General features: G+C 28.2%; 1 protein-coding gene across 1 annotated transcript in view; it reads right to left on the reverse strand.

Annotated features, from left to right (window-relative positions):
- LOC113388173 (glutamate receptor ionotropic, kainate 2-like) overlaps positions 1 to 19,269 on the reverse strand; it is a 103,469-nt gene extending 84,200 nt beyond the window's left edge. Inside the window, exons 1-2 of the mRNA XM_026625575.1 lie at positions 19,254 to 19,269; positions 17,423 to 17,578 (exon numbers count right to left, since the gene is read on the reverse strand). Coding sequence (XP_026481360.1) covers positions 17,423 to 17,578; positions 19,254 to 19,269 — 172 coding nt within the window. The remainder of the gene's footprint in view (positions 1 to 17,422; positions 17,579 to 19,253) is intronic.
- Between the last annotated feature and the right edge of the window lie 4,339 nt (positions 19,270 to 23,608).

Below are 23,608 nucleotides of genomic sequence, written 5' to 3' on the forward strand. Positions count from 1 at the left end.
TTATATGACTAAGTGCTCATCATTGAGTAGTTGACTCTATACTTCATTGCAATATTTAGCTCGTGGAATATTTGGCCACAATTAAAGCGTTGTCAGATATGGGCTTCAGGCTATATTTTTATGGTGAATATCATATATTTGTCAAATGAAACTTGTTTAGATAAAAATACATAAACCACAGAAACATATTGGCAAATAGGGTTAAAGAATACTTCAGCTCACAAATTAGTCTTTGAAAAAGCATTAATATTTTAATTTAGACAGAAAATTCATAGATCCTCCATCGATGACAGCAAAAATTGTAGCAGCATAATACTAATGTATTATTAATAATTTATTACCACCCATTCATTGCCTAAATTCAGGCCATAAACCTATTTTGATCTGTTGCAGAACTTTTAAAAGCCTATTGTTTTTCCTCAAACTTCTCCAAAAGACTTCTCGCCTGAATGTACATTTCATTTCCCCACTTCTGTAGATGAGTTTTCTTTTTCGCTGCTTCTTTTGTCTCATGATCTAATAGAATTGTTGCTCTCCGCCATTACAACAAGACAAAACAAGTGTAAGAGAGTTTGGATCCTATTTAAGTATACTCATTTGTAAAGATTATCATTGTACATTATTCTATTATTAGTGTTATTTCGCAATGACATAGCCATTTTTACTCCTTGCTTTTCAGAAATATTGTCCATTCTTCCAGTAAATTGCGAAATTCGCATTCGCGAATTTATTCGTCGAGTGTACGGTCATAATTCAAAACAATAGCCTCGTTTTAACACAAGAGTATTCAAATTCTTCAGTCATAACGGAAGTTTGGATTTGAGCTGGAGCGGAACAGAAAACTTTATGAAGTCGTGCTATTAAAGGACTTTTTTCTACCTTTTTCCTGATGCGACATTTGGGAATGAAAATAATATATTCAATTTAATTAAGTGATGTGGAATCAACACAAAAGTTTTTTTTTTTTTTTATTTCCATCTAAATTACAACTGCCTGAGAAGGCATTCAGTAATTGTTGTGATTAGTTATTAAATAAGTTTTTAAAATACTACCCATTGGTAGTATTTTAAGTTAGTATAATAAATATGAATATATGACAATAATTGCAAGCAGATAATAAATATAAATATGTGAGAATAATTACAAGCACTATACTAGATATATAACTATGCTAAGTCTAGTGGATCTAATCTTCTTAGTCTCTTGACAGTAACACAACAGTTAATATATGTATATGGGAATTATTGTAGATGCTACAAAGCCTGCTTTTAAGCTCCTTTCATGTCATTGCTTTTAGAAGCTATTATGAATCTTATAATAGAATAAAAAAGTATATATGTACGTTTTTGTGTGTATGTATATCTGGGCAATTTGTCCATTCGTCAAAGTTTTCTTAAAAACGTTTTCACCATCCAGCCATTTATTGCAACTCGATAAGAACTAGCGTTCACTATTTATGCGAGCAATTTGCATAGCAGTTTCTTCATAATTCGCTAAAAAGTTTAAAAATTGCAAATCGCGTATTCCACTTAATTCCATGGTTGTAAATTCATACAAATGCAACGGAAGTGAGTTACGGCAAGGTCGAGTGCCATTGGTTCGTTATTCGCTCTAGATGAGATTATTTCTATACCGGTCAATTCTGATTGGTTGTCGTATTTGTGCGAGGCTTCTTTGTATGCGTGACTTTATACGTGCGTACGCCACCGAAAGCGTGAAGCATATTGTTCATTTTTTGGTGTTAATGTCATAACATTTTAAGGTTAAATATTAGTACAAGCCTTGAGTTAATAAAAAATGTCTGGATCGAAAGAATATTTTATCCCATCACTTATAAATAATTATAGTGCAAATAATAAAGCAAATGAAAAATCTCTGCCGTATAAAAACGTAAGTTTATTGAAGTAATTTGTATTATTCGTGGTTACTATATATTTTTGAGGTTACTAAAATGGAAATTATTTTTATATGCTACAACTGTTCAAATAATGAAACTGTATCGCCAGCGAAATACTAAAAAAAACAAGCAATCAATGATTGTATGTTACTTTTAATGACTGTTAATTTTAATTACATGAAGTTCTTCAAACACAACTACATGACAAGTGAAATTGTGAAAACAATATTTATTTAAGCGTTGTTTAAAATAATAATTCCCAGCATTTTTATAGATATTAAAAAATATTAAAGCAGTACAGCTTTATTCTAACATGACGAAGATATATCTTTCTCAGAATTATATCTCAGAAACTTTAGAGGAAGAGTAGAGGAAGTCTACATGTTTTTCATTTATGATGACTATTAAGTATTACAAAGTAGCATATTTTTATAAATAATGAAGAATAAATTGATATTCATATTTATTACTCTAAACAAGAGATCAAGCACAACAATAGTTTGTGTAGCTGTGTATCATTTATATACCGATATACTTTATAACGGACATATATGCAGTTTATTCATTGCTAGTGTTAATGAAATTATTCAAGATTGTTATATTAAAGCTGTCTACTGTATGAACAAATATTATAGACTTTATTAATCAGCAATTATTTTATTTCTCTAATAAAGATTCTTAGTTCTTGATGCTAATTCCAATGACAAACCGATCATGTCGTATGACTAATTGCATTATTGTTTTTAAATATTATAAATATTTTTAATGCTATTATAAATTTATAACTTATTATTATATAAATATGCATAATGATTGACATTAAAAAATGTGTGCATCACGAGTGGTACCATATTGCTGATGAACATTATTCAAAATTGTTATATTATGTATTTATTTTTAACTTAAATGCCATCTCATACAGTAGTAAAAAAGTTTTACTTTAATCGCGTGTGAACCTTACGCGCACTCTTTTTTTATCTATAGATATTAGAAAGTAAATACAACTTGCCTCATGTCAAAATGCCATTCACATCAAGCGAGTATTTTTAATAGCTTTTAGACATTAGAATCCATGAATATGATACCTCAATTATATGATTATCTTTAAGGTGACAATTTATCCTTGTCTGGCCGGAAAAATCCCGGATTTCACCTTGTGTTCCGAGTTTTTTTAGAAGCATTATTTGTCCCGCAAATTAGGAAAACTTTTTGACTGTTGCCTGGCATATATGCTATTTTTTAAGATAATTATAAAAAAATGAACAAAATTTTATAAAAAGTTTGAAAGCGAAATATATAATACATACTATAACATATAACAAATGTCAGTAATTCTGATTAAACGCATTCATTTAAAACAATATGATTTTTATTGCATTCTTGAATAGTATTTGTTATTTTAAAAATTTTATATTATTATAATTTTCGGCACGTATTATAACAATCATAATTACTATCTGAACAACATTCACAAAGTTAATGCGTAATTGTATCAAATTCAACAAACACTGATCGATTATTATCAGATGATTTGTATAATAATCAGACTCAAACTTGTAACCTCAAAGTCGAAGTTGTGGTATTAAATTTCCAATGAAGTTTATAGATGCAACATACATATACCTCTTTGTATATGAACATTTCGGTATGCAATATGCTACAGGGTAGTATATAGAGCATTGTTTATGATATAAAAATATCATTAATTGTATACATTTTCTCATTGTCATTCAGTTATCATTCCTACGTTTTGATTATAATTGATGTAATATTCCACGAACTCATAAATTATATAGGAAAAATATAATTTTCCGCAGGTAATATAGAAATACTATGTTCTTATTATTATAACGAGCATACTGGCTGTACCTAATTATTCAGAATTAAAATTTTTGAACGCAGATGGTATGCTTTGAAGAATAGAAATTAATGCAGCAAAAAAGCAAACACACACAATATAATACATATATACATATATATATATATATATATATATATATATATATATATATATATATATATATATATATATATATATATATATATATCAGTATCGATTGATGGTTATAATAAACCTCTTAACCTCTTTCTTTTATTAATAGTTTCATATAATTTTTCACTTGATTGTGTAAAGAAAATAATAACCAGGTCAAAAGTTCAAATTTTCTATTATAAAATATATTGCAATGACACGTACGTATATTAGAATAAAATCCTCAATTAAGATAATAATGATTTTTCAATTTCTAGAGAAATAGTTGAAATATTTAGTAAAAAGAATTCTTATAATTGTGCAAAATGCTGATCGATTGGTAGAGATCCTAATAGATGCAGTATAAAATATGTACACTATCAAGAAGATATTGTGATATTATCTTTATAATTTATCGATTATATCCAGAATAGATGCACCTGCCTTAGAATTACAAATTGAATGTTTTTAATGCTTGAAGTATGTCAAAGGGATCAAAGGGTCTTCAAACGGATCAAAGGGGCATAAAAAAACATTTTTAATTTTTCGAATTTCACTACATAAACTAAGGATGCAAGTATAGAACTACTTATATTTTTTATTTCTGTATTTATTAACTTCCCGTAGAGTAAGTTGTAGTAATCATCCACAAATCTGAAATGATAATTTTTGCATTACTTCAACGTTCGAGACGTTCCTGAACATTTTAGCATACCTCAGAAATAATTGATGTTTTGTGTGGATAAAACTTTTCGTCCACGATTTCGGGTGCACGGATCAACCGTCAAATTGTCAAAAAAACATTCAATTTCTACCGATAGGAAGGTGTGGTGATTACTTTTTGTCAAAGACAGGTCCAGTCGTTTTGGAAATAAGAAGCTAAATGTGCAAAAATGGTGGTTTTTGAGAGAACAAAGCATCCGATTTAAGTGATTCAGAAAATGTTTTGATTGTATGATCGCAACAATTAATTCTCGGTAAAGCAAAAAAAAATGTTTTTATTATTTTTTTTTTATTACCAAAAAATATTTTTTTAATATTGAAAAAAATAATCCGAAATTTAATGTTAATTTTAGATAAAATTCTACAGCTTACTTGAAATAATCCTTATATTAACATATTTGAAAACATTCAATATTCTTCGAATATTCTATAACGGTACGGAAAGTTCCAGCAATTTGCCTTAAGGGGGTATTCTGCTGTAGAAGCATGAATTTTGCCCGGTTTTTGAAGCGCTGTACAAAGGAAACAAACAATATTTTTACTATCGATTTTTTATAATTTGTTTATTCATATTTTATTATTACATAAAAAAAATATTAAAGAAGAAAAATTAGACTTCAGAAAGTTATGAGCAGTCAAAGTGGGGGCTCAAAAAAAAAGAGGGTGTCCTGGCGTGCATGATTCCAACCCTCCTGGTGATCCGAAACATAAAAAATAGATAGATTCTTAATTATTATAGATGCCGCTATCGTATAAACCTTGAATAAGTTAAAAAAAAATTTGTTTGAATGGCGGCAGTTTGAAAAAAAAAATTGTTTTCATATTTTTTTTTAATAATTCCGAATTTTTTAAAAATAGTAAATGAAAAGTAATAGTTTTGGAGAAGGTCCATGCGATAAAGCGATGTATAGAGAAGATCCTCTCCAAATTTAAAGTAAATCGGTTTATTAGAACTCGAGATATCCTTACCGCCAGCTCGAAAAAAGTAGTTTCGAGAAAAACGAGTTCAAAGTTTTGTGACTCGACCAGAACCGAAGCCACTTCACTAAAACAGATATATCTCAGGAAATAATAGTAATTTTGAATAATCCTTTTAATGACATATTTTTGAATAACTAAACTTTGAAAATATGAAAAAAAATTTTTTGATTTTTTCAAAATTCTACAATAGAATACCCCCTTAAGGCACAATGTCATTCACCGTTTATACATTGTGTCAGAAATTGTAAATACGTCTAATTTTGGGTACCCAGCTATTATGTAAAATTTATATAAGTGTGTTTAACATTTGCATTAATTTTAACGTAAAACACTAAAAATAAAAGCTTCAATACCATTGTTACTCCATCCTGAATGAAATAAATGAAAAGCAAAGTTGGAAAATAAAAATAATTTATTAAGCCATAAGCTTTTTCAGCATCGCTATGCATATGAGTATAGAATAATAACATATATAATCCGAGTATTTGCAAATATTTTAAAAGCTTTGTTAAATTAATGAGTTTTTGCATTGAGTTATATGCTACGGAAACTTTTAATGACGTGCAAATAAAACAGAAAAATTGATCATAAGTATGGTTGTGCACAAACTGCACAGAAAACGGATTACATAAAAATGCATGTGCAAACATACAGATGCTCTGGAAAAAGTATACAAATAAAATGAAATTAGCATTCTGTTAGCGTATTTATTAAAGGTATTGGAAAATTGATGAACTTCAGTAAACAGTAGTTGTTAGAGTTATGAACTATGAAACTTTGGTAATTTAAAAGAATCAGAGACTCGAATCGATTTTAAAAATTCAAAAATCGTTCGAAAGATATTGGTTGGGACTCGCGTTTATTGGTTTTTAGTTAAGATCGACCGATCGTTGCAAAAAAGACAATATTGTTGAAACTTTATATAACGATAGATGTTTAGTCTGAAATAACATACTAAAATTTTATAGGCCTACGATAAGCTGTTAAATTATAAAAATTTATCCAAATTTAGAATTTCGCCATAAGCTTAAGCGATTCTAATCAGAATAATCTATGCCGAACATCTATATACGGTTCTTGTTTTGTGAGTAGCTACTGATGACAGTTGATGCCCACACTTTGATAAATCAAATTTTTTTGAACACGAAATAAGTGTAATGAAGTTTGTTTAACAAATTGATTCAATTTAACTGTTTCAGATACAACAAGTTTGTTTGGAAGACATCAATTGGAAATTGCATTGATTAATTATTTTTTAGTAAATTTTCTGAATAAACATTTCACCTAAATAGCTGAATCTCAATTCTCATTGACTAATTTTAATACAATCACAGATATTTTAGACTATCTTGTTTTGTTATATATTTCTCATTCTATCCAAATTTTGAATTGCGCTTTGATCTCTTCATTATTCTTCTTTTATAAATATGATTTCCAAATCTAATATTTTTACTTCTAATTTTTATTAAAATTCAACTCATCAATTCAGATTCTTTTTCATTTCAAATTAACTATTTTTAAATTCTATATCACAATATTATATATATTGGTAATCGTTTTTTTTTTAATAATCGTCCAAAAATCAAAAATATTTTTTTTGCATATCTTTACGATTCAGAGGTTTCTGAACATTTAGGCATACTCTAGAAGAAATTCAGTAAAAAATGATGTTTGTATGTATATGTGTATATAGTATGTACGTATATATGCATACAATTTTTCCTCGATGTTTTCAGGAGCACTGCTCCAACAATTTGAATTATTTAAAAAATATTCGATTCCTATTGATAGGGAGACATGCTGATTAGTTTTTGTCAAAGACAGGTCGAACTGATTTGGATATACGGGACAAAAAGTAAAGAAAATAGGAATTTGCTTTGCGAGGGCGAAGCATCCGATTCGAATGATTGGTTTGTGTTGAGTCTGAAGAAACGATAAGTTTTTGGGAATTAATAAAAAAAATCAAAATTTCAAAAACAAATTTGATTAATTATCAAAAAATAATATCTCAAAATGATACATATTTTTATTTTAATTCTAGGTAAAATTCTAAACTTCACTTAACTACTTGAAATAAATAATGTAATTTACATTTACAATTTAGTATATATAATTCTTATTGTTAGAGAGTCTTTCATTTTATCTCTGCTTGATTAGGTTTTGTTCTTTTTTCCTTTTGATAATAACATATATAAACGTCATTCAATTAGGAACTCATATTTTGTCTATATAATATGAATAATAAAAGTAACAGTAATCTATTCCAAAGCATTTAAAATTCCTCAAATATTTCATTACGGTAAGGGAAGTTCCAGCAATTTGCCTTAATTTATGATGCCATGCACCATCAGTTTAATTTTTAGAGAAAGCGAAAACATATTTTCAAAATAAATAGTTTTTTCTAAATTGCTAAATTCCACATTTCATTTACCAAGAAGGTCATTTACAATTATCGTGAAATTCATGCAACTTACATTACATCTGAATATTTATTTTATGATGGAGACACTAATAACTTTGTTAAATAGATATCCTAGCCAAAAGTTAAACGCTAAACAGCATTCAAAACTCTAATTTATTATCTTGGTATATATTTAAAAGTAAAAAACACAATGCGATATTGTACTTTTATAATATTATAAAAAGACTAGTCTGAAAATGCTAAATTACCTCCTTATTGCTTTCCATATGGTTACGCCCATGTTACACCAGCTTCGGTAAAAGCACATATGTATGAAATAAAAACAGAATATGATTATGTTCGCTTTCGAAAGAAGTCCCAAATTTAAAAGCCCATTTGATACCTTTTACTTTTACTTCACAGTTTACCTTTTCGTGTGACAAGTAGCGTAATTTACCATAAAACCCGTGAAGATTCAAACAAATGCTTTATGAAAATGTCGGGCTTTTCAAGCATACACATATTATATATATATATATATATATATTAGGGTGGTCCTTAAAATGGTCATTTTCGAATTTCCTTGCTCCCAGGGGCTCAAATGGTTCCAAATAGAGAAAAAACAATTCTCTAAAAGTTTTAGCTCTTAATATTAACGTTTAGATAGAGCACAATTCAATCAAAGTTTGTATGGGAAGAGCATGGAAAAATTTTTGAAAATTAAAAAAAAATGTTTTAGGTATAACTTAGCGACAAATAAATGAGTTTTATTCATTTATTTGTTCGCTAAATTACATCTGAAAAACATTTTTTAAATTTTTGAAAATTTTTCCATGCTATTTCCATACAAAACTTTGATTGAATTGCGCTCTATCTAAACGTTAATATTAAGAGCTAAAACTTTCAGAGAATTGTTTTTTATCTATTTGAAACCATTTGAGCCCCTGGGAGCAAGGAAATTCGAAAATGACCATTTTAAGGACCACCCTAATATATATATATATATATATATATATAATATATATATAATATATAATATGCATGTGTGTATATCCATATATATAATGTAAAAGATAAATATCCATGGTAGAGATAATGGCTCACAAAGTAGGGAGAAATCTAAAGTGCTTCTTAACCGAGCTCGGAATAAAATAAAGAAGAAGACGTTAAACGCATTATCGAACATGAAAATAATAAAAGTACTTATAGATTAATTTTCGATTTTCACGAAGGAAGCTCAGGTTCTATGAGTCGGAAAAACAGTAAGAAAATAAACAAAGAATTAATGGCAATATTCGGTTACTGGCGCGAGATAAGCGTCAATTTCTTACCCTGTCATCATCTTTCAATTACTCAACTAAACAAAGAATATTTCATGAAGAAGATATTCCACAATATTTGTCTGGAGATAAATTAAGATAAGTTGTGCAATCGTGCAGTATTTGATCTGTTTCGTATGAGGTTTTTCACCAAATTATAACGGATAATTAATGATTTTTGATTAGAAAAATATATAAACGCATAAACACAGAAACGGCATCGTGCCTTAAGACAATTACCGTACCAAAAATTATTTTTTTTAAAAAAGATTAAAAAAAATCCTTTAAACTTTGTAAAATTAGGTTTTTGAGAAATTTCGCCGTCGCCGTTACGGATGAACAATGTTACAGAACCCTTAGAAATGTAAACAAAATTGATACATATTATTCAAATCCCCATAAAAATATTTGATATGAATCGAATGTTTGTCTCCTTATCAATATGAATCGAATGTTTTTTAAATTATTTTATTTATTATTTAAATCGGTTGATTGGTGTTTTCGAAATAGTCAACGAAAATTTGTATCCTCACATACACACACAATACACATACACACACACATACATTCCTTTTTTATAAGATATGCCAAAATGTTCAAACGTCAAGATAAACAGAAATTTCATTTTTGATTTTTTTTATACTATAACTTACCCAATGAGAAGTTAAAAAAATGTCTCAAAGTTTTAATAAAATTTTGAACAAAAAGTACTCAATATATGTAACAATCGTAAAGCTGTCTAATATTTTTCTTAAATTTGGCCTAACATTTAGATATAATTATTTCATTTTTAATACAAATATTTTATAGTAACCTTTAATATTTTATTTAGTGAATGGGGGTGGTCCAAAACTCAAAATCAGGGGATTTTCCAAAATAAACGGTTTATTTAAAATCAGCGCCCAATTATAGAAGCAAATTTAGAAAAAAGTTTAAAGAAAAAAACAGAAGTGCCATTTTTTCACGCTATGTAATCTACGTAATAAATGAGAAAAACGAAATTTAGTAACTTTTATCGTTTTGACGATAGAATTACAAACTTTAATAATATTTAAAATTAAACCACTTTTTATATTATTTTAGGATATTCGTTAACATCATGAACTCTGTTATAGTATAAAATGACATCAAAATTGTCAAACACAAACTTCTTCAACAATTGATTATGAAGAAATGCCTCGCCTAAACTTTACCAATCAGGATGATATCCAACTGATATCTTCCTAACAGTTTTTGAATTCTGAAAATCGGTTCATAATTTAGCACTAAAACGTGGGCAAAAAACAATACTAATATCTGTCCTGCTAATTCTAAAAAAAGGGGCACAGCCAATAATCTCGTAAGACTAATCAACACAAGTCCTTATAAAATTTCAGCAAGTTGGATTGATCGTATTTGGAAAAATGTTGACAAAGTAGGACATTTTGGCTCATTTATACATATATATACAAACACAAACTTTATTTAAGACTTCAAACGATTCACGATGACTTGAAACGTCGAAAAAAAAAAATTGCACACATCTTATCTAGCGAAAAATTAACTTCTTTTTCAAAAATATAAAAATATCAAATTATTATGTGTTAATAAAATGTGAAATAATTGATACAACCTTATACAACTTTTAACCTTGTAATAAAATCTGGGTCTTTATACAATAAATATTTGACGCCAACTTTTTATTTATTGAGACATAACGAGATTTTCTTAAATATAAAGTTCTTCACGATTGAAGACTTTTACATTTTGTCAATTGAGGTATTTGGAGAGTAATCTTGTTGTGAAGTATTGCCAAACTTTCAATCATAAATTCTTTGCGAAATTCATTCTTTGAAGGTAAAGCGTCTCAAAACCAACAAGAATAAATGTCTTCAACTTGTAACTTTCGATTTTCCATGAGGGTTATGTAGGATTGTTGGATTTTTATATATTTGTGACAGAAAAAAGCATTTTTTTCGTATATACAATTTATTTCATAGATCAGTGGTTTTGGAAATAATATTTTAAAGCGTATTATTACGGATTGCTTGTGGATTTCTATAGCACAAAAAAAGAATCACTTACGAAGAAGTTTCTTCGACAAATATTTTGTGCCATATGAAGCTTCAATGAAATGTTCACACATCTGGATGATCCTTTTTAAGTGCATATCCTTGTTTGAAAATTCTTAGTTTCTAAATTGCTACAAACAGAGTTACATTCTTGGTAAAATCCCTTTTAGGAAGGTTGAATATTCCGCACATATACAAGAAAAGCTTATCGAAGTTTTTTCCTATAAATCCTACTTTGATAATAATTGGAATTGATATTAGAAGAAATAACTTATGAACACTTTCAATAAATATTAATATAACAGTTGATGATTTTTTGTATTTATTTGTACAGCTAAATTGTTTCTCTAGATGCATTATAGAAGTCGTTTATTGAAAATGAAAATTATTGCGAAGCGGTAATACAATTCATTCATTTTATTATAGAAACGCTGCACCATTTCTATATTGTATTTCATAATTGCTAGAAAAAATAAAATAAATAAGAAAATTATTTCTATATTATTTAGAACCATTCAGAACTATTATTGTATTGTAGTCATTAACTTTTTTAATTTAACGGGATGTATTTTTTATAAACTATCAGAAATAATATAGAATTTACGGTACATTTATACTATACGCAATATATTGGTTTGTAAATTGAAATATTTTATAGAAAATAATTTTATAATCTTGCGATTCATAATAATATTTTTCAATTCTAATTTAAATTTCTGTAATAATTCTAGGTATAAATGTACTTTATTCACTTTGTATCAAATATCGTTGTGTAATTTTAAAAAAGAAAGTCAAATCTTTTCCTTTTTCGTCACATGTATATTAAGATACTGTTTTATCTATAATAAATATAAATGTTATGATAAGTAATATAATAAGTAAATACCCAATGATATTCAAGTTTATTACAATATTAAATAATAAAGAATGTTGTTGAAAAAAAAAGCCTAGATATAAATTTATAAAGTTACTTTAAAGTTTGAAACCATTGTATTATAGTTATTATAATTACATACATCTGTTTAATTTAATTCGACTGTTTAATTTAATTTGTTAGCTAATTTAACTTGTGTTTATAATTAGTCATTAAATCATTGATCAAATTGATCATAAAAATATTATATATTCTTGCAATATAAGATATAGATTTATTTGGTTTATATTGGATTAGATAATATTTAAAATTATAGAAGTTGGCATAGGTACTTTCCGTACTCTACTTCCCAAAATATGTATAATATTCAAAAACAATAATGTAATTAAAGTCATACTTCAAATATGATGTGATCGGTTTGCCATTGTAATTAGCATTTAGAAATGAACATTTATTAGAGAAATGAAGTAATTGCTGATTAATAAATTCTATAATATTCGTTCACACAGTGGATTATGTTAAACAACGTCTAAACAAATATTGTTTTCGCAACTTCACTCATCATATAATTGTGTTTGAAGAACTTCATGTAATTAAAATTAACATACATTCATTGACCGCTTGTATTTTTTTTTACTTTTTCGCTGGCGATATCTCATTCTTTGAACAGCGGTAATACCTGTCTTGCCTAGAAATTATTTTCTATTTTAATAACTCCAAACATTTATAAAAACTACAAATAATATAGAAAGAGTTCCTAATCAGTAAACTTACTAATCATTCATCTTATCAATAAATATTTTCAAGGAACAGGGTAAAATATTATTCTGATTCAGGCATTTTTCATTAAATCAAGATTTGTACTACGAAGTAACTTTAAAATGTTTATTTATCTATGCTGATTTCCTAGTTGATATCGGAACGCATACAACGTTGATACCGGTACGCATACAACGACAGATCTCTATTCACATACACGACGACTAATCACAATCGACCCGTATAGAAATGATTTCATCGAAAGCGAATGACGCACAATTCTGCCGTAACGCATTTCCGTTGCATTTGTACGGATTTACACCCTAGTCGCGCCTATAGAAGTTTTACTTAAAAAAAATCATGTAAGTAAACTATATTTTTATATCTTTGTAATAAAACTAAAAATATTAGGCACGAATATATTTAAAGAAACGCTTCAAACATTATGGCATATGCGACGGCAGTAAGTCTGACGTAAAACAAAGATAAAGCGGAAAGCTAGAATAATATTTTGAAATTTATTCTTTCTCTGGAAACAAATATATAAAATTCAACAGTCGCTAAAGGCTTTTATTAAACTCGCACCATGTTCTATAAAAACATTTATCGCCTTTGTCAGAGTAGTACCTAGCACGGGCGGGCGGCGAGGCGGATGTGAACATCACTAAATCTTAAATAATTCGCTGAGTGAACTTATTGCTTTGAGCAAAGAGCACATAATAATGGAAGAGCTGGTAAAAAAATCGAAAATTATATATAAAATAAAGAATATTTGTTATTAAAAAAAACAATATTTATTTTTCAGAAACCGTCACAGTTACCACAACTTACTGTTATGGCCGTTGTTTTTTTTTTCATATATAATTGTACACAACACTGTCAAAAGTATTTGCAGTGCAGTCAGACGTTTTAGATGTAAAACCTAACCTAGAATACGCACAAACGTCAAAAAAGAATATTATCGCAACTGTATCTTTCTGATGTGTCATAAAAATATATGCGAGAAGTTAGATTATATGAGCAAAATGCCTGACTGCACAGCAATTACATAGCATTTCAACAGTTTTTAGTGCAATTTTATATTAAAAAGCAGCATAACATAGTGTTGCCATAACATTCGTCTGTTTTACGGCAGAATTAGTTCATAAATGTAAAAAGCAGCTAGTTCAACTCAAATTTCAAAGTTGATAAGTATATTTAATTATATTAAATTATAGTTGATTTTTATTTATCAAATATTGATTGAATAAACTCATGGATATTTTTTAATGATATATTGTACTATAGCCAACTAGAAATAAAATAACTGGTTTCTCTTAATATCAGTTATCTTAATAATCAAAAATGAAAACTAGAAATACAGTGTATGGAATATCAATTTATATAAATCCATAATTTTTTTTGCCCAGTGATATAAAAATGAATACACTAATTATTACAAGCATTCTAGATATCTTCTGATTATTATCAATTGATAAAATAAATTATATCATAGTTATATCAGAAAATGATTTTAAAAATTTGAAAATCTTGGAAATTGGCAGGTACTTTTCATCATATTTAATAATTTGGTTTTTTTTTTTATAAAAACTTCTCATTCGATTTTTTAATGATATTAATTTTTCCGTAAGATGAGTAAATTATAGTGAACATCGAGAGACGAAATTAATAGTTTTAAATTTTCAATAAATTGAGTCTAAAAATTATTGAGAAGAAATGCCTCCCATTTCTTGAAAATTGATTTTAGAAATTTAAAACTCTGAAGGATATCGAGATGGTGATAAACTGTTAAATGAGACTTGAATTTACATATGACTTTTTTACTTTCAATAGAAATTAATATCAAGTTTGTTTAAGATATATTAACAATTAATCGTGTAAATATGTTTGCTTAAAAAGTGGACGAACTGTTTTTTCAATTAGTATATTTTGTTAGTGCTAGAAACTGGAAATGTATCTAGCTCATTTTTTCATTAACACACAGTTAGAAGATTGATGTAAAATCTAATCTAATACCAAAATATTGTGTCAAAAAACTAACATTCTTGTATCGAACGGTCATTTTATAGATGACGTTAACTGAGCTAATAATTTTGTACAACAAATGGACGTGTGCAAGCAATTCAATGCAATATTTCTAGTTTATTTTTAAATAAGAATTTACGATCTATAATTCAACCTACAAAATAAAAATTGGTCTACAAAAGTTTGCCTTTATTCGGCGCGCGCGGCTGGAATATAATACTATGAAATATTATACTTCGACCCGTTTGCACTAAATTTTATTATAACATCAAAAGGTTGAAAACTACAACGCTTTGTAAAATTTAATTGGGTTTCCGTTCAATTTTAACAAGCAATTCCTGTGAATCAGTGAATGGAAACATGCGTGGTACGAGTGTTGACAACGAAAGTTCATATGCATTAGATAATTTTTTTTTATGAGAATCATATAGTTCGGGTAACCAGAAAAACATCATCAATTCGTGAATATCAAAATATTTGAAATTTGCTATTATAAATTTGAAAATAATTTCATGTAATACACTTAGTCGAATGTAAAAGTCGTGTTACTGTAAAAATAGTTACATGTAACTCTAAAAAGCAGAGTAGCATAAAATACTAAGATAAGAAATAATTTTTAATGTGTTCGTGATGATAGCAATAATTTGTTTGATTTATTATACCACATAAATAATATATAAATAAATCTTTTTTTCTCCCACTACTGTGATAAATTTTATTGTATATTTTCAGCATATATACTTCAAATGCTTTTAAGATGTTTTACTTAATAATATTGTTATAATTATTATGAGATGTAAACACTTTAGAAAGAGGAATTTTTTTAATGTACTTTTGATATCAGCTAGCCGTAAACTTAAATTTTTGTGTAAATATTATATATTCTTGGAACATATTTTATTATATTAATAACAAGTAAAGTTGAATAAAATAGTTTATCTTAAATACTGTTTTTTTACATGCTACGTGTATGATAAAGAGTAGAAAAAATATGTATTAATAGTTTTGTTTTTACATGAATTAAAATCATCAAATTATTTGCTACTCATTATATTTATTTAGGTTGACGAATGTATTTTCGAATTCATCAATTTGGATATATATTTACATAAAAGATATCTATAAAAAGAAAAACTACCGGGTTTTTATCTCTAGATAAAGATAATAAAAACTAAATTTATTACACTTCTACGCGATTTGGACCAAAATTGGACTGTTCTTCGACTTGAACTGTCAAATTTGTGAAAAGAAAAAAAGTATCAAAAATTGAAAAAAAAACTAGTCTCTCATCTAGATGGATTCCTGTTGAGAAGCTTTTAGATACTAAAATATGAAAATGGAAATATTGCATTACACACGTACAATTATATATATATAATTCATTGTTTTATTCCTATTTTAATCATAATTACAAAATAATTCATCTTCTTAGCTTCTATTTGAATTATTCTTACCAAAAATTGAGGAAACTTCAACTTCAAAATGAGTTTCGAATGCCAGTGCCCATCTCATGCATTTTAACTTAATTTTATCTCAAATATATTTTTTGCATATCATTACGTTTCAGAGGTTGCTGAACAATTTGGCATACCTTAGTTGTGTATATGTGTGTGTATGCAGGTGTAAATATAATTTGTCGTCTACATTTTTGGGAGTACGAATCAATTGATTTGAATGACTCAAAGAACATTTGATTCCTATTGATGGGGAGTCGTGCTAATTAGATTTTTGGCAAAGACAGATCCAGCCGTTTAAGAATGGAGCATAATTTGCAGATATTGAAATTCAGTTTTTGCGAGAACTAGGCATCCGATTAGAATGATTCAAAAAATATTCGATTCCTAATGATAGGAAGACGAGCTGATATTACTATATATAAATTTTCAAAGGCAATTTAAGTCGTGGAACAAAAAGTGCAAAAAATAGCAGTAATTAAGAGAACGGATGAATAAATATTTGCTTGTGTTGACATGATTTGTTTTTGGAGAAAGCAAAAAAAAATATTTCGAAATTTCAAAAAAAAAATTGTAATTTTCAGAACATTTTGTGTAAATATCTAGAACTTTGATTTTCAATTTTAATTCAGGCTAAAAACATTTAGAATTTCCAATAAATTTACGGAACAGTAAATTCCAGCGATTTTCCAGCACAATGCCATCATAAATAAATATATTATGTAATACCTATACTAGCACATTTGTCTACAAAACATACATAGTTCAAAAAGGCAACAAAAACTAAAATATCTACAATAGATCTGCAAGAAACATGTTCTTTTTTAATGAACACTCAATTTGTTTTTCACGAGAAGTTTTCTGGAGCATCAACCAGCTCTAAGATTATAAAAACAGCGACAATGTGCAAAAAGTATAGAGCTCGGAGTGGAAAAGAGTAAAGGAATAAAGGAATAAAGGAAATACCTCGTTTGGCAGCATGGAAACTGTCCTGTGGCGAGATGCGTTCCACTTGAGCGAGCAGCTTCGGACGCTGCAATATCGTGCGGTCCGCGTTTATCTTCTCGACTGCATATCGGAAGGCGATCTCCTGGGCGTGATCCGCTGGATGGAACAGACCACCTGAAAACGACAGAAAACGAACACGTTATCAAAATTACTTTCACAATCATATAATATAACCCTTTTCCAGGCAGTCGTCTAATGGACAGGGCTGGAATTAATATCTTCAAAATATAAATTGGATACAGATAGTATATTTTACTACTTCCAAATAGTTTATGAGCCCAACCGCAACTTCCTGTCGATAAGGGTTAACATTTCTAAGCCTGTATACATAAAATGATATAGCCCTTTTGCAGGTAGTAAATGATGGACAGTCTTCGAAATATTGTAGTGAAGTTATTATAATTTTGCAATAAAAGAAGCAAACCATTACTTCCATGTGGTAAGAGTTTACTATATATATATATATATATATATATTAGGGCGGGTCTATTTAAAAGTCACTTCGGCAAATATGATTTTCGGATTCTAGGGATCAAAATAAGATACTTTGCTGAAAAAACCATATGTTTCAAATAAATTCTGAAGTCCCGCGCATTGATCCGATCCATGGATGGATCGGTCTTACAAAATTAATAAAAGTTAACCACAAAAATCTAAAGAACGTCATCATTTTGCCAAAGCTCTAAGTTGCACTTAAAAGCTCATAATTTCCACAATTTCACAATGTGAAATAATTTTTTTCAGAATAGTTACTAGACTAGTTACCGGTTTAGGCCTGACGCTAAGGTCTGGTTCACCTTGTATATAAATATAGATATATTATGTATTAACAAAGTAGTAATCGAACATAACATCAATAAAAAACCTATTTTTTTTCAAAAATTTATTTTCCGTCCATACATTTCGACTATAATCCTAGCCTTTATTCAGTGGAAACTAAAAATAAAGTGAAAAATTAAAACAATTGAAATGGAGTGAAAAGAAAAAAATTAAAAGAGTAAATTGTACTTACAATTAGTTGATCTTAGTAGTAAATTAGAAGATTAAATAATCCATTGTATCAGGATATGGTAATGCACTACACTATGTAATATAAACATTAAACTTGTAATTCAACAATATTTTACAAAATACTAATTTTAAAAAAGCACAAATAGATAGTGTGTAACATATGTGGTGTTCGTGGTCTGATTAAAGATATAATGGAGAAAAAACTTTTTAAAATATTTTTACCAAGATTCTACACATGTGTGGAATGAATTGCGAATTCTTTGCGCTAATGAAGGCCAGGATTATAGCCAAAACATATAGATGTAACATAAGTATCTGAAATAAATTCATGTTTTTTATTGATGGTATGCCCTCTTAATAGACTCATAGATTCAGAATCATAATATATACATACACACACACACATATATATATATATATATATATATATATATGTGTGTGTGTGTGTGTGTGTGTGATATACTGTTTGGCTAAAAGAGGTAGATTCTAAAGAAGGCCTATAAAAAAATTCTGTAGAGTATAAACATGTAGAGCTCTATAAGAATGACGAAGATAAAATGGACCCATAAAGTTACAAATGAGGATGTATTTCAAGGCTGAAAAAAGCAAGAACAAGTGAAGCAAATACTAGTAGTTAAAACTCAGGTACAGAAAACGTTAGTAATGAAGTAAAAACATTAGAAATATGAGAACTTAATGCTGATAACAATAAATATGGTTTTTAATGAACTTTACATTATTACATTAGAAAATAAACGCTGATTGAGATAATATTTACCTATATCATTAAGCATTCTTAATGAAATTTTTACATTATCTTTAACATCATTACTCTACAAATGTGAAAACCTGACATAAAAGATGTGTTTATTGATTAAATATTAAACCTTCTATTTATTTAATTTAGTTTTTCTCAAACTTCAAATTATTAAATACATTGTAATAATATTTCAAAGACGTACTTTATTCTGGTTCCGTCGTTATCACGTCTACTCAAAAGGCATTTTTAAAACCTTAATAAATATCAGTGTCTCAACTACTGGGACAAAAAATATAAATTGTTTTATACAAATATATAGAATGGTTTGCATAAATACTCAATATATGAATGCGTAGTGTTTTCAAACGCTCTTCGACACGTTTCAATTCAAATTTATGCAGAACTATTTTAATATAGAATGTTTTTCAAAATTGCTCTTTGGCATGTTTCAATTTAATTTAAAATTTGTGCGAACCTGCTTTGCCTTTTAATTTTTAGTATTCAACAACTGTCTACACTTTTATGTATATGAAATAGTGTTATTAAAATTTTTAATAATAATGATATTTTTCATTTGCTATATCAGCGAAAGTCTTATCTACTATTGCCTGATATGTCAGGCAACACAGATTTAAACCCGAAACTCGGTAATTAAAAAACTGCGCTACTGTATCCTTGTTTCTTGTTTTAAATTACAATTTACATGCAACTATTTTAGTTTTATTAAATTTGATTATTTATAATTTCATAACATACAGTTAGTAATAGCAAATATTATAACCACGAACAAAAGTAACGCAGATGAGCTCGCAATTCGCGTTGTTTTTATTCCATCTTCCGGACTCACGCAATAATTATTTTTATATTTCAAACACTATTATTTTACAAAGCTGTGCTTGTATAATCAAGTATGAGGTAACTCATGATCTGTGACAACCGTGTACATATTTTCACGATAAAATCTATTATTATTTCGGTGTGTATTCATCATTCGTTATCTATGATTGCATAACAAAATACAACCAACTTGTAGAATAAACGTTCTGTATATAATGCACTCTATGAAGACAGTTGAGAAATTCACAACGCAGAATAGAATGCGGTTAGCCTTTGTTGTCTTCTAAGAGACTCCTGTGATGAATAGTGCTCCAGTAAATTATTCTATGACTTGAATAGGTTCTAAGAATAGCGTCTCGAACCAACAGACGGACGATGTATATATGGCAGAAGTGCCAAATTTTATTTTTATTAGAAGAAATTCGAAAAATGAATGCACGACTGTATTTAATGTGCGCCTAGTCATTTGAATTGATTTGTGTATTTGTTAACGTAAATGATTGCATAATATATTACTTTTTTAATTTAAACCTAATAAATTATGGTTTTATTGCCAAATTATTTCTTCACAAAAACTTTGAACCGCTGAATCATAGCAGAAAACGTTAAAAAAATAATAAATACAATAATAACTACTATATAACACTACTATATAACAGATTTTAGGTGCAACCTTAATTACTTAAGCAATTAATGGAAAAAACCTAACCTTGAAAATTTTTGTTGTATCACATAATATAAAATGCCTCAAAGTACAAGATCGCTCCACCGTATATTTACGGATCTCGATAAGATGAATTTCACAAATATGAGTAGTTCCAGCAATTTCAATAGCTTTGTCATAAAAATTCAATGATAAAACAACTACCTGAAGTAGGTACTTATTATGTATAAGAGTAAATTCGGATTATGGTTTCATAAATAAATAAAAAATTATAAAATTGTATACTCTGATGTCATTTGATCAAAGTGATTTTCATTTTAATACAAGTCAGTGGTTTTCTTGGATTTTATAGCGCAATTTGCACACGACGGTAAACCAGCTGTCTGTTTCTGAAATACTTGGTTGAAATAGCGGTTGAAGTAGTAATTTTTCAAATTTATCCTACTTTTAACCCTGGAACCGTAAACGTTGAGATCAGTGTGCATCCATCCATGCGAATACGCCAGCGCAAAGTGAATTGCACTTCATGTTGCCTTTCAAAACAATTACAAAAGATATAACTTGTAGAAATTTTCTATTAACTCTGGTAACGTGAAAAAACATGACTATTTGTAGGTATTTAAATAATCCAACGGTTTAAGTTCGAAGAATGTCATTCGAACCATTTTACAATCTAATTACTACTCTCTCTAATAAAATTTAGTTACGATAATTGTGTACAATATTAACATTACTACTTGATTCAAAAATTTAGTCTTCAAGATTCTTTGTGGGGTACGTTTCCTAACTTTGGTGACAAACGACTCACAATCACTTTATTTGAATCACTGAGGAAACAAAAAAATTGCAAATTGGATTTTAGTTAAAACGTTTTTTTTCCGGGAGTATATTTTATTTAACATACTTGAGTAATATTTTATTTCACAAATTTCATCATTAAATTATTTCTTTGTAACCAGGTAAGTAGGAAATTGAAATTAAATTGAATCAACAATAATTGGAAATTCATTAAAGTGCCAATATAGCAATTTTATAAAAAGTTATCAGGTTTTGATAATTAAACTGAACCTAAAACCTCTTGTCGAATGACAGTATGTAAAATGCCACAAAATACAAGATCGCTCCACCGTATATCACATATATTCTCGGAAGATAAATTTCACAAACTCAATCAATCAATTTTTTATAACATTCCAAAAACAAATAATGCAAAATATCCTGTCGTTTATTGTAAAATCATCAATCAAGTTAAAAATTTGCTACTCAAAAATTTATTTTTATTTAACTCATTTTTATTAACTTCCCGAAGGAGAAGTTTATGTTGTCATCAAAAAATCCGAATGGCTAATTTTATGTTTTCTCGACGTTTCAAGCCATTCTGAATCGAATGAGACCAAATTTGGAAAAAGTATGTGTGTGTGTGTGTGTGTGTGTGTGTGTGTGTGTGTGTGTGTGTGTGTGTGTGAACAGATTTTTTGCCGTAAATCGACGTTTTCTCCAAAACGGCTGGAGCGATTTCAAAAATTTAAAAGCCATTTGATATATCTCGATGAGGACTATTGTCTCTGAGTTTTGTGCGGCGATCGGCCGGGCCGTTTCTTTGTAAATTGCAGAAAAGTGAAAAATTTTTCGCCCACGTTTTAGCCCGCAATTCTGAATCGATTCTGAAAATTCAAAATCCATTCGATAGATATTGGTTGGGAATCGTGCTGATTAGTTTTTGGTAAAGATCGGCCGGGCCGTTTTCTTGTAATAACGTTTTTAAAAAAAAAAATCGACGATTTTTATGATTTTTTTTTTGACGGTAGATACCATAGTTTTCTAGGTCATACTAAAATATTACGGCCCTACGACAACTCGTTTAGCTTTAAAAATTCGTCAAAGTTTGCAAAAATTGGTATAGTTTTTTTGACATTTGTCAAAATTAGACTTGTGATCAACGTTTTCTCAGAAGCGCCTGAACCGATTTAAGAAATTTAAAAGCCATTTGATGTATTTCGGGGAAGACTATCATTTGTCAGTTTTGTGCGACGATCAGCCAAGCCGTTTCTTTGTAATTTGAAAAAAAGTGTTAAACTTTTCGTCCACATTTAAGCTCATCCTACCGAACCGATTTTAAAAAATCAAAAACTGTTTGAAAGATATTAGTTGGGAATGATGCTGATCAGTTTTAGATGAAAATCTACCGAGCCGTTTTCTTGTAATTAACCGTTGAAAAAAAAATTTAAGCCGATTTTTATGGATTTTTTTTTAGCGATATATACCATGGTCTTATAGAACTTACTGAAATATTACGGCCTTAAGACAAATAGTTTGATTTTAAAAATTCATCAAAGTTTGAGAAAATGAGTAGCCCTTTTGACATTTGTTAAAATTAAAATTAGACTATTTACTTGGTATAATGATAGAGTACTTGGTCTTGAACATAATAAATCATTAAAGTCCTGAAAACTGGTTCAACTATAAAAATTATTGATTTTTGAAAATTTGCTTTTAGAAAATACTCCGAGTTCGTTCGTTTTCAATTATGTGTAATAAATCCACTCGGAATACTTTTAATGACTCATAAATTAATTTATTTTTTATTGATTAAGTCGATTATTTAAATATATCGGGAAGTTCATGTAACTTGCCTCAAGGATAAATACCAAACCAACTAGTTGTGTTTATATTATCAATCAGATTGATCAAACCATTTTTTCTTTGTTTAGTATAATTTACCAAGTGTATATACTAACCAACAGTGACTATCATGTTATGCATATGAACTGAATTTTTTTTTTGAAGGTGTGTTCTATTAGTCCCTATTCAAGTAATGGTTTAATCGGTCTCTCAACATCAAAATTAGTTTTAGATACTTCTAACCTATCAC

The sequence above is a fragment of the Ctenocephalides felis genome, unplaced genomic scaffold (genome assembly GCF_003426905.1).
Source record: "Ctenocephalides felis isolate EL2017-DRISC unplaced genomic scaffold, ASM342690v1 CF-g0.4_SCAFFOLD_03572, whole genome shotgun sequence".
In the NCBI taxonomy this organism is placed as follows: domain Eukaryota; kingdom Metazoa; phylum Arthropoda; class Insecta; order Siphonaptera; family Pulicidae; genus Ctenocephalides; species Ctenocephalides felis.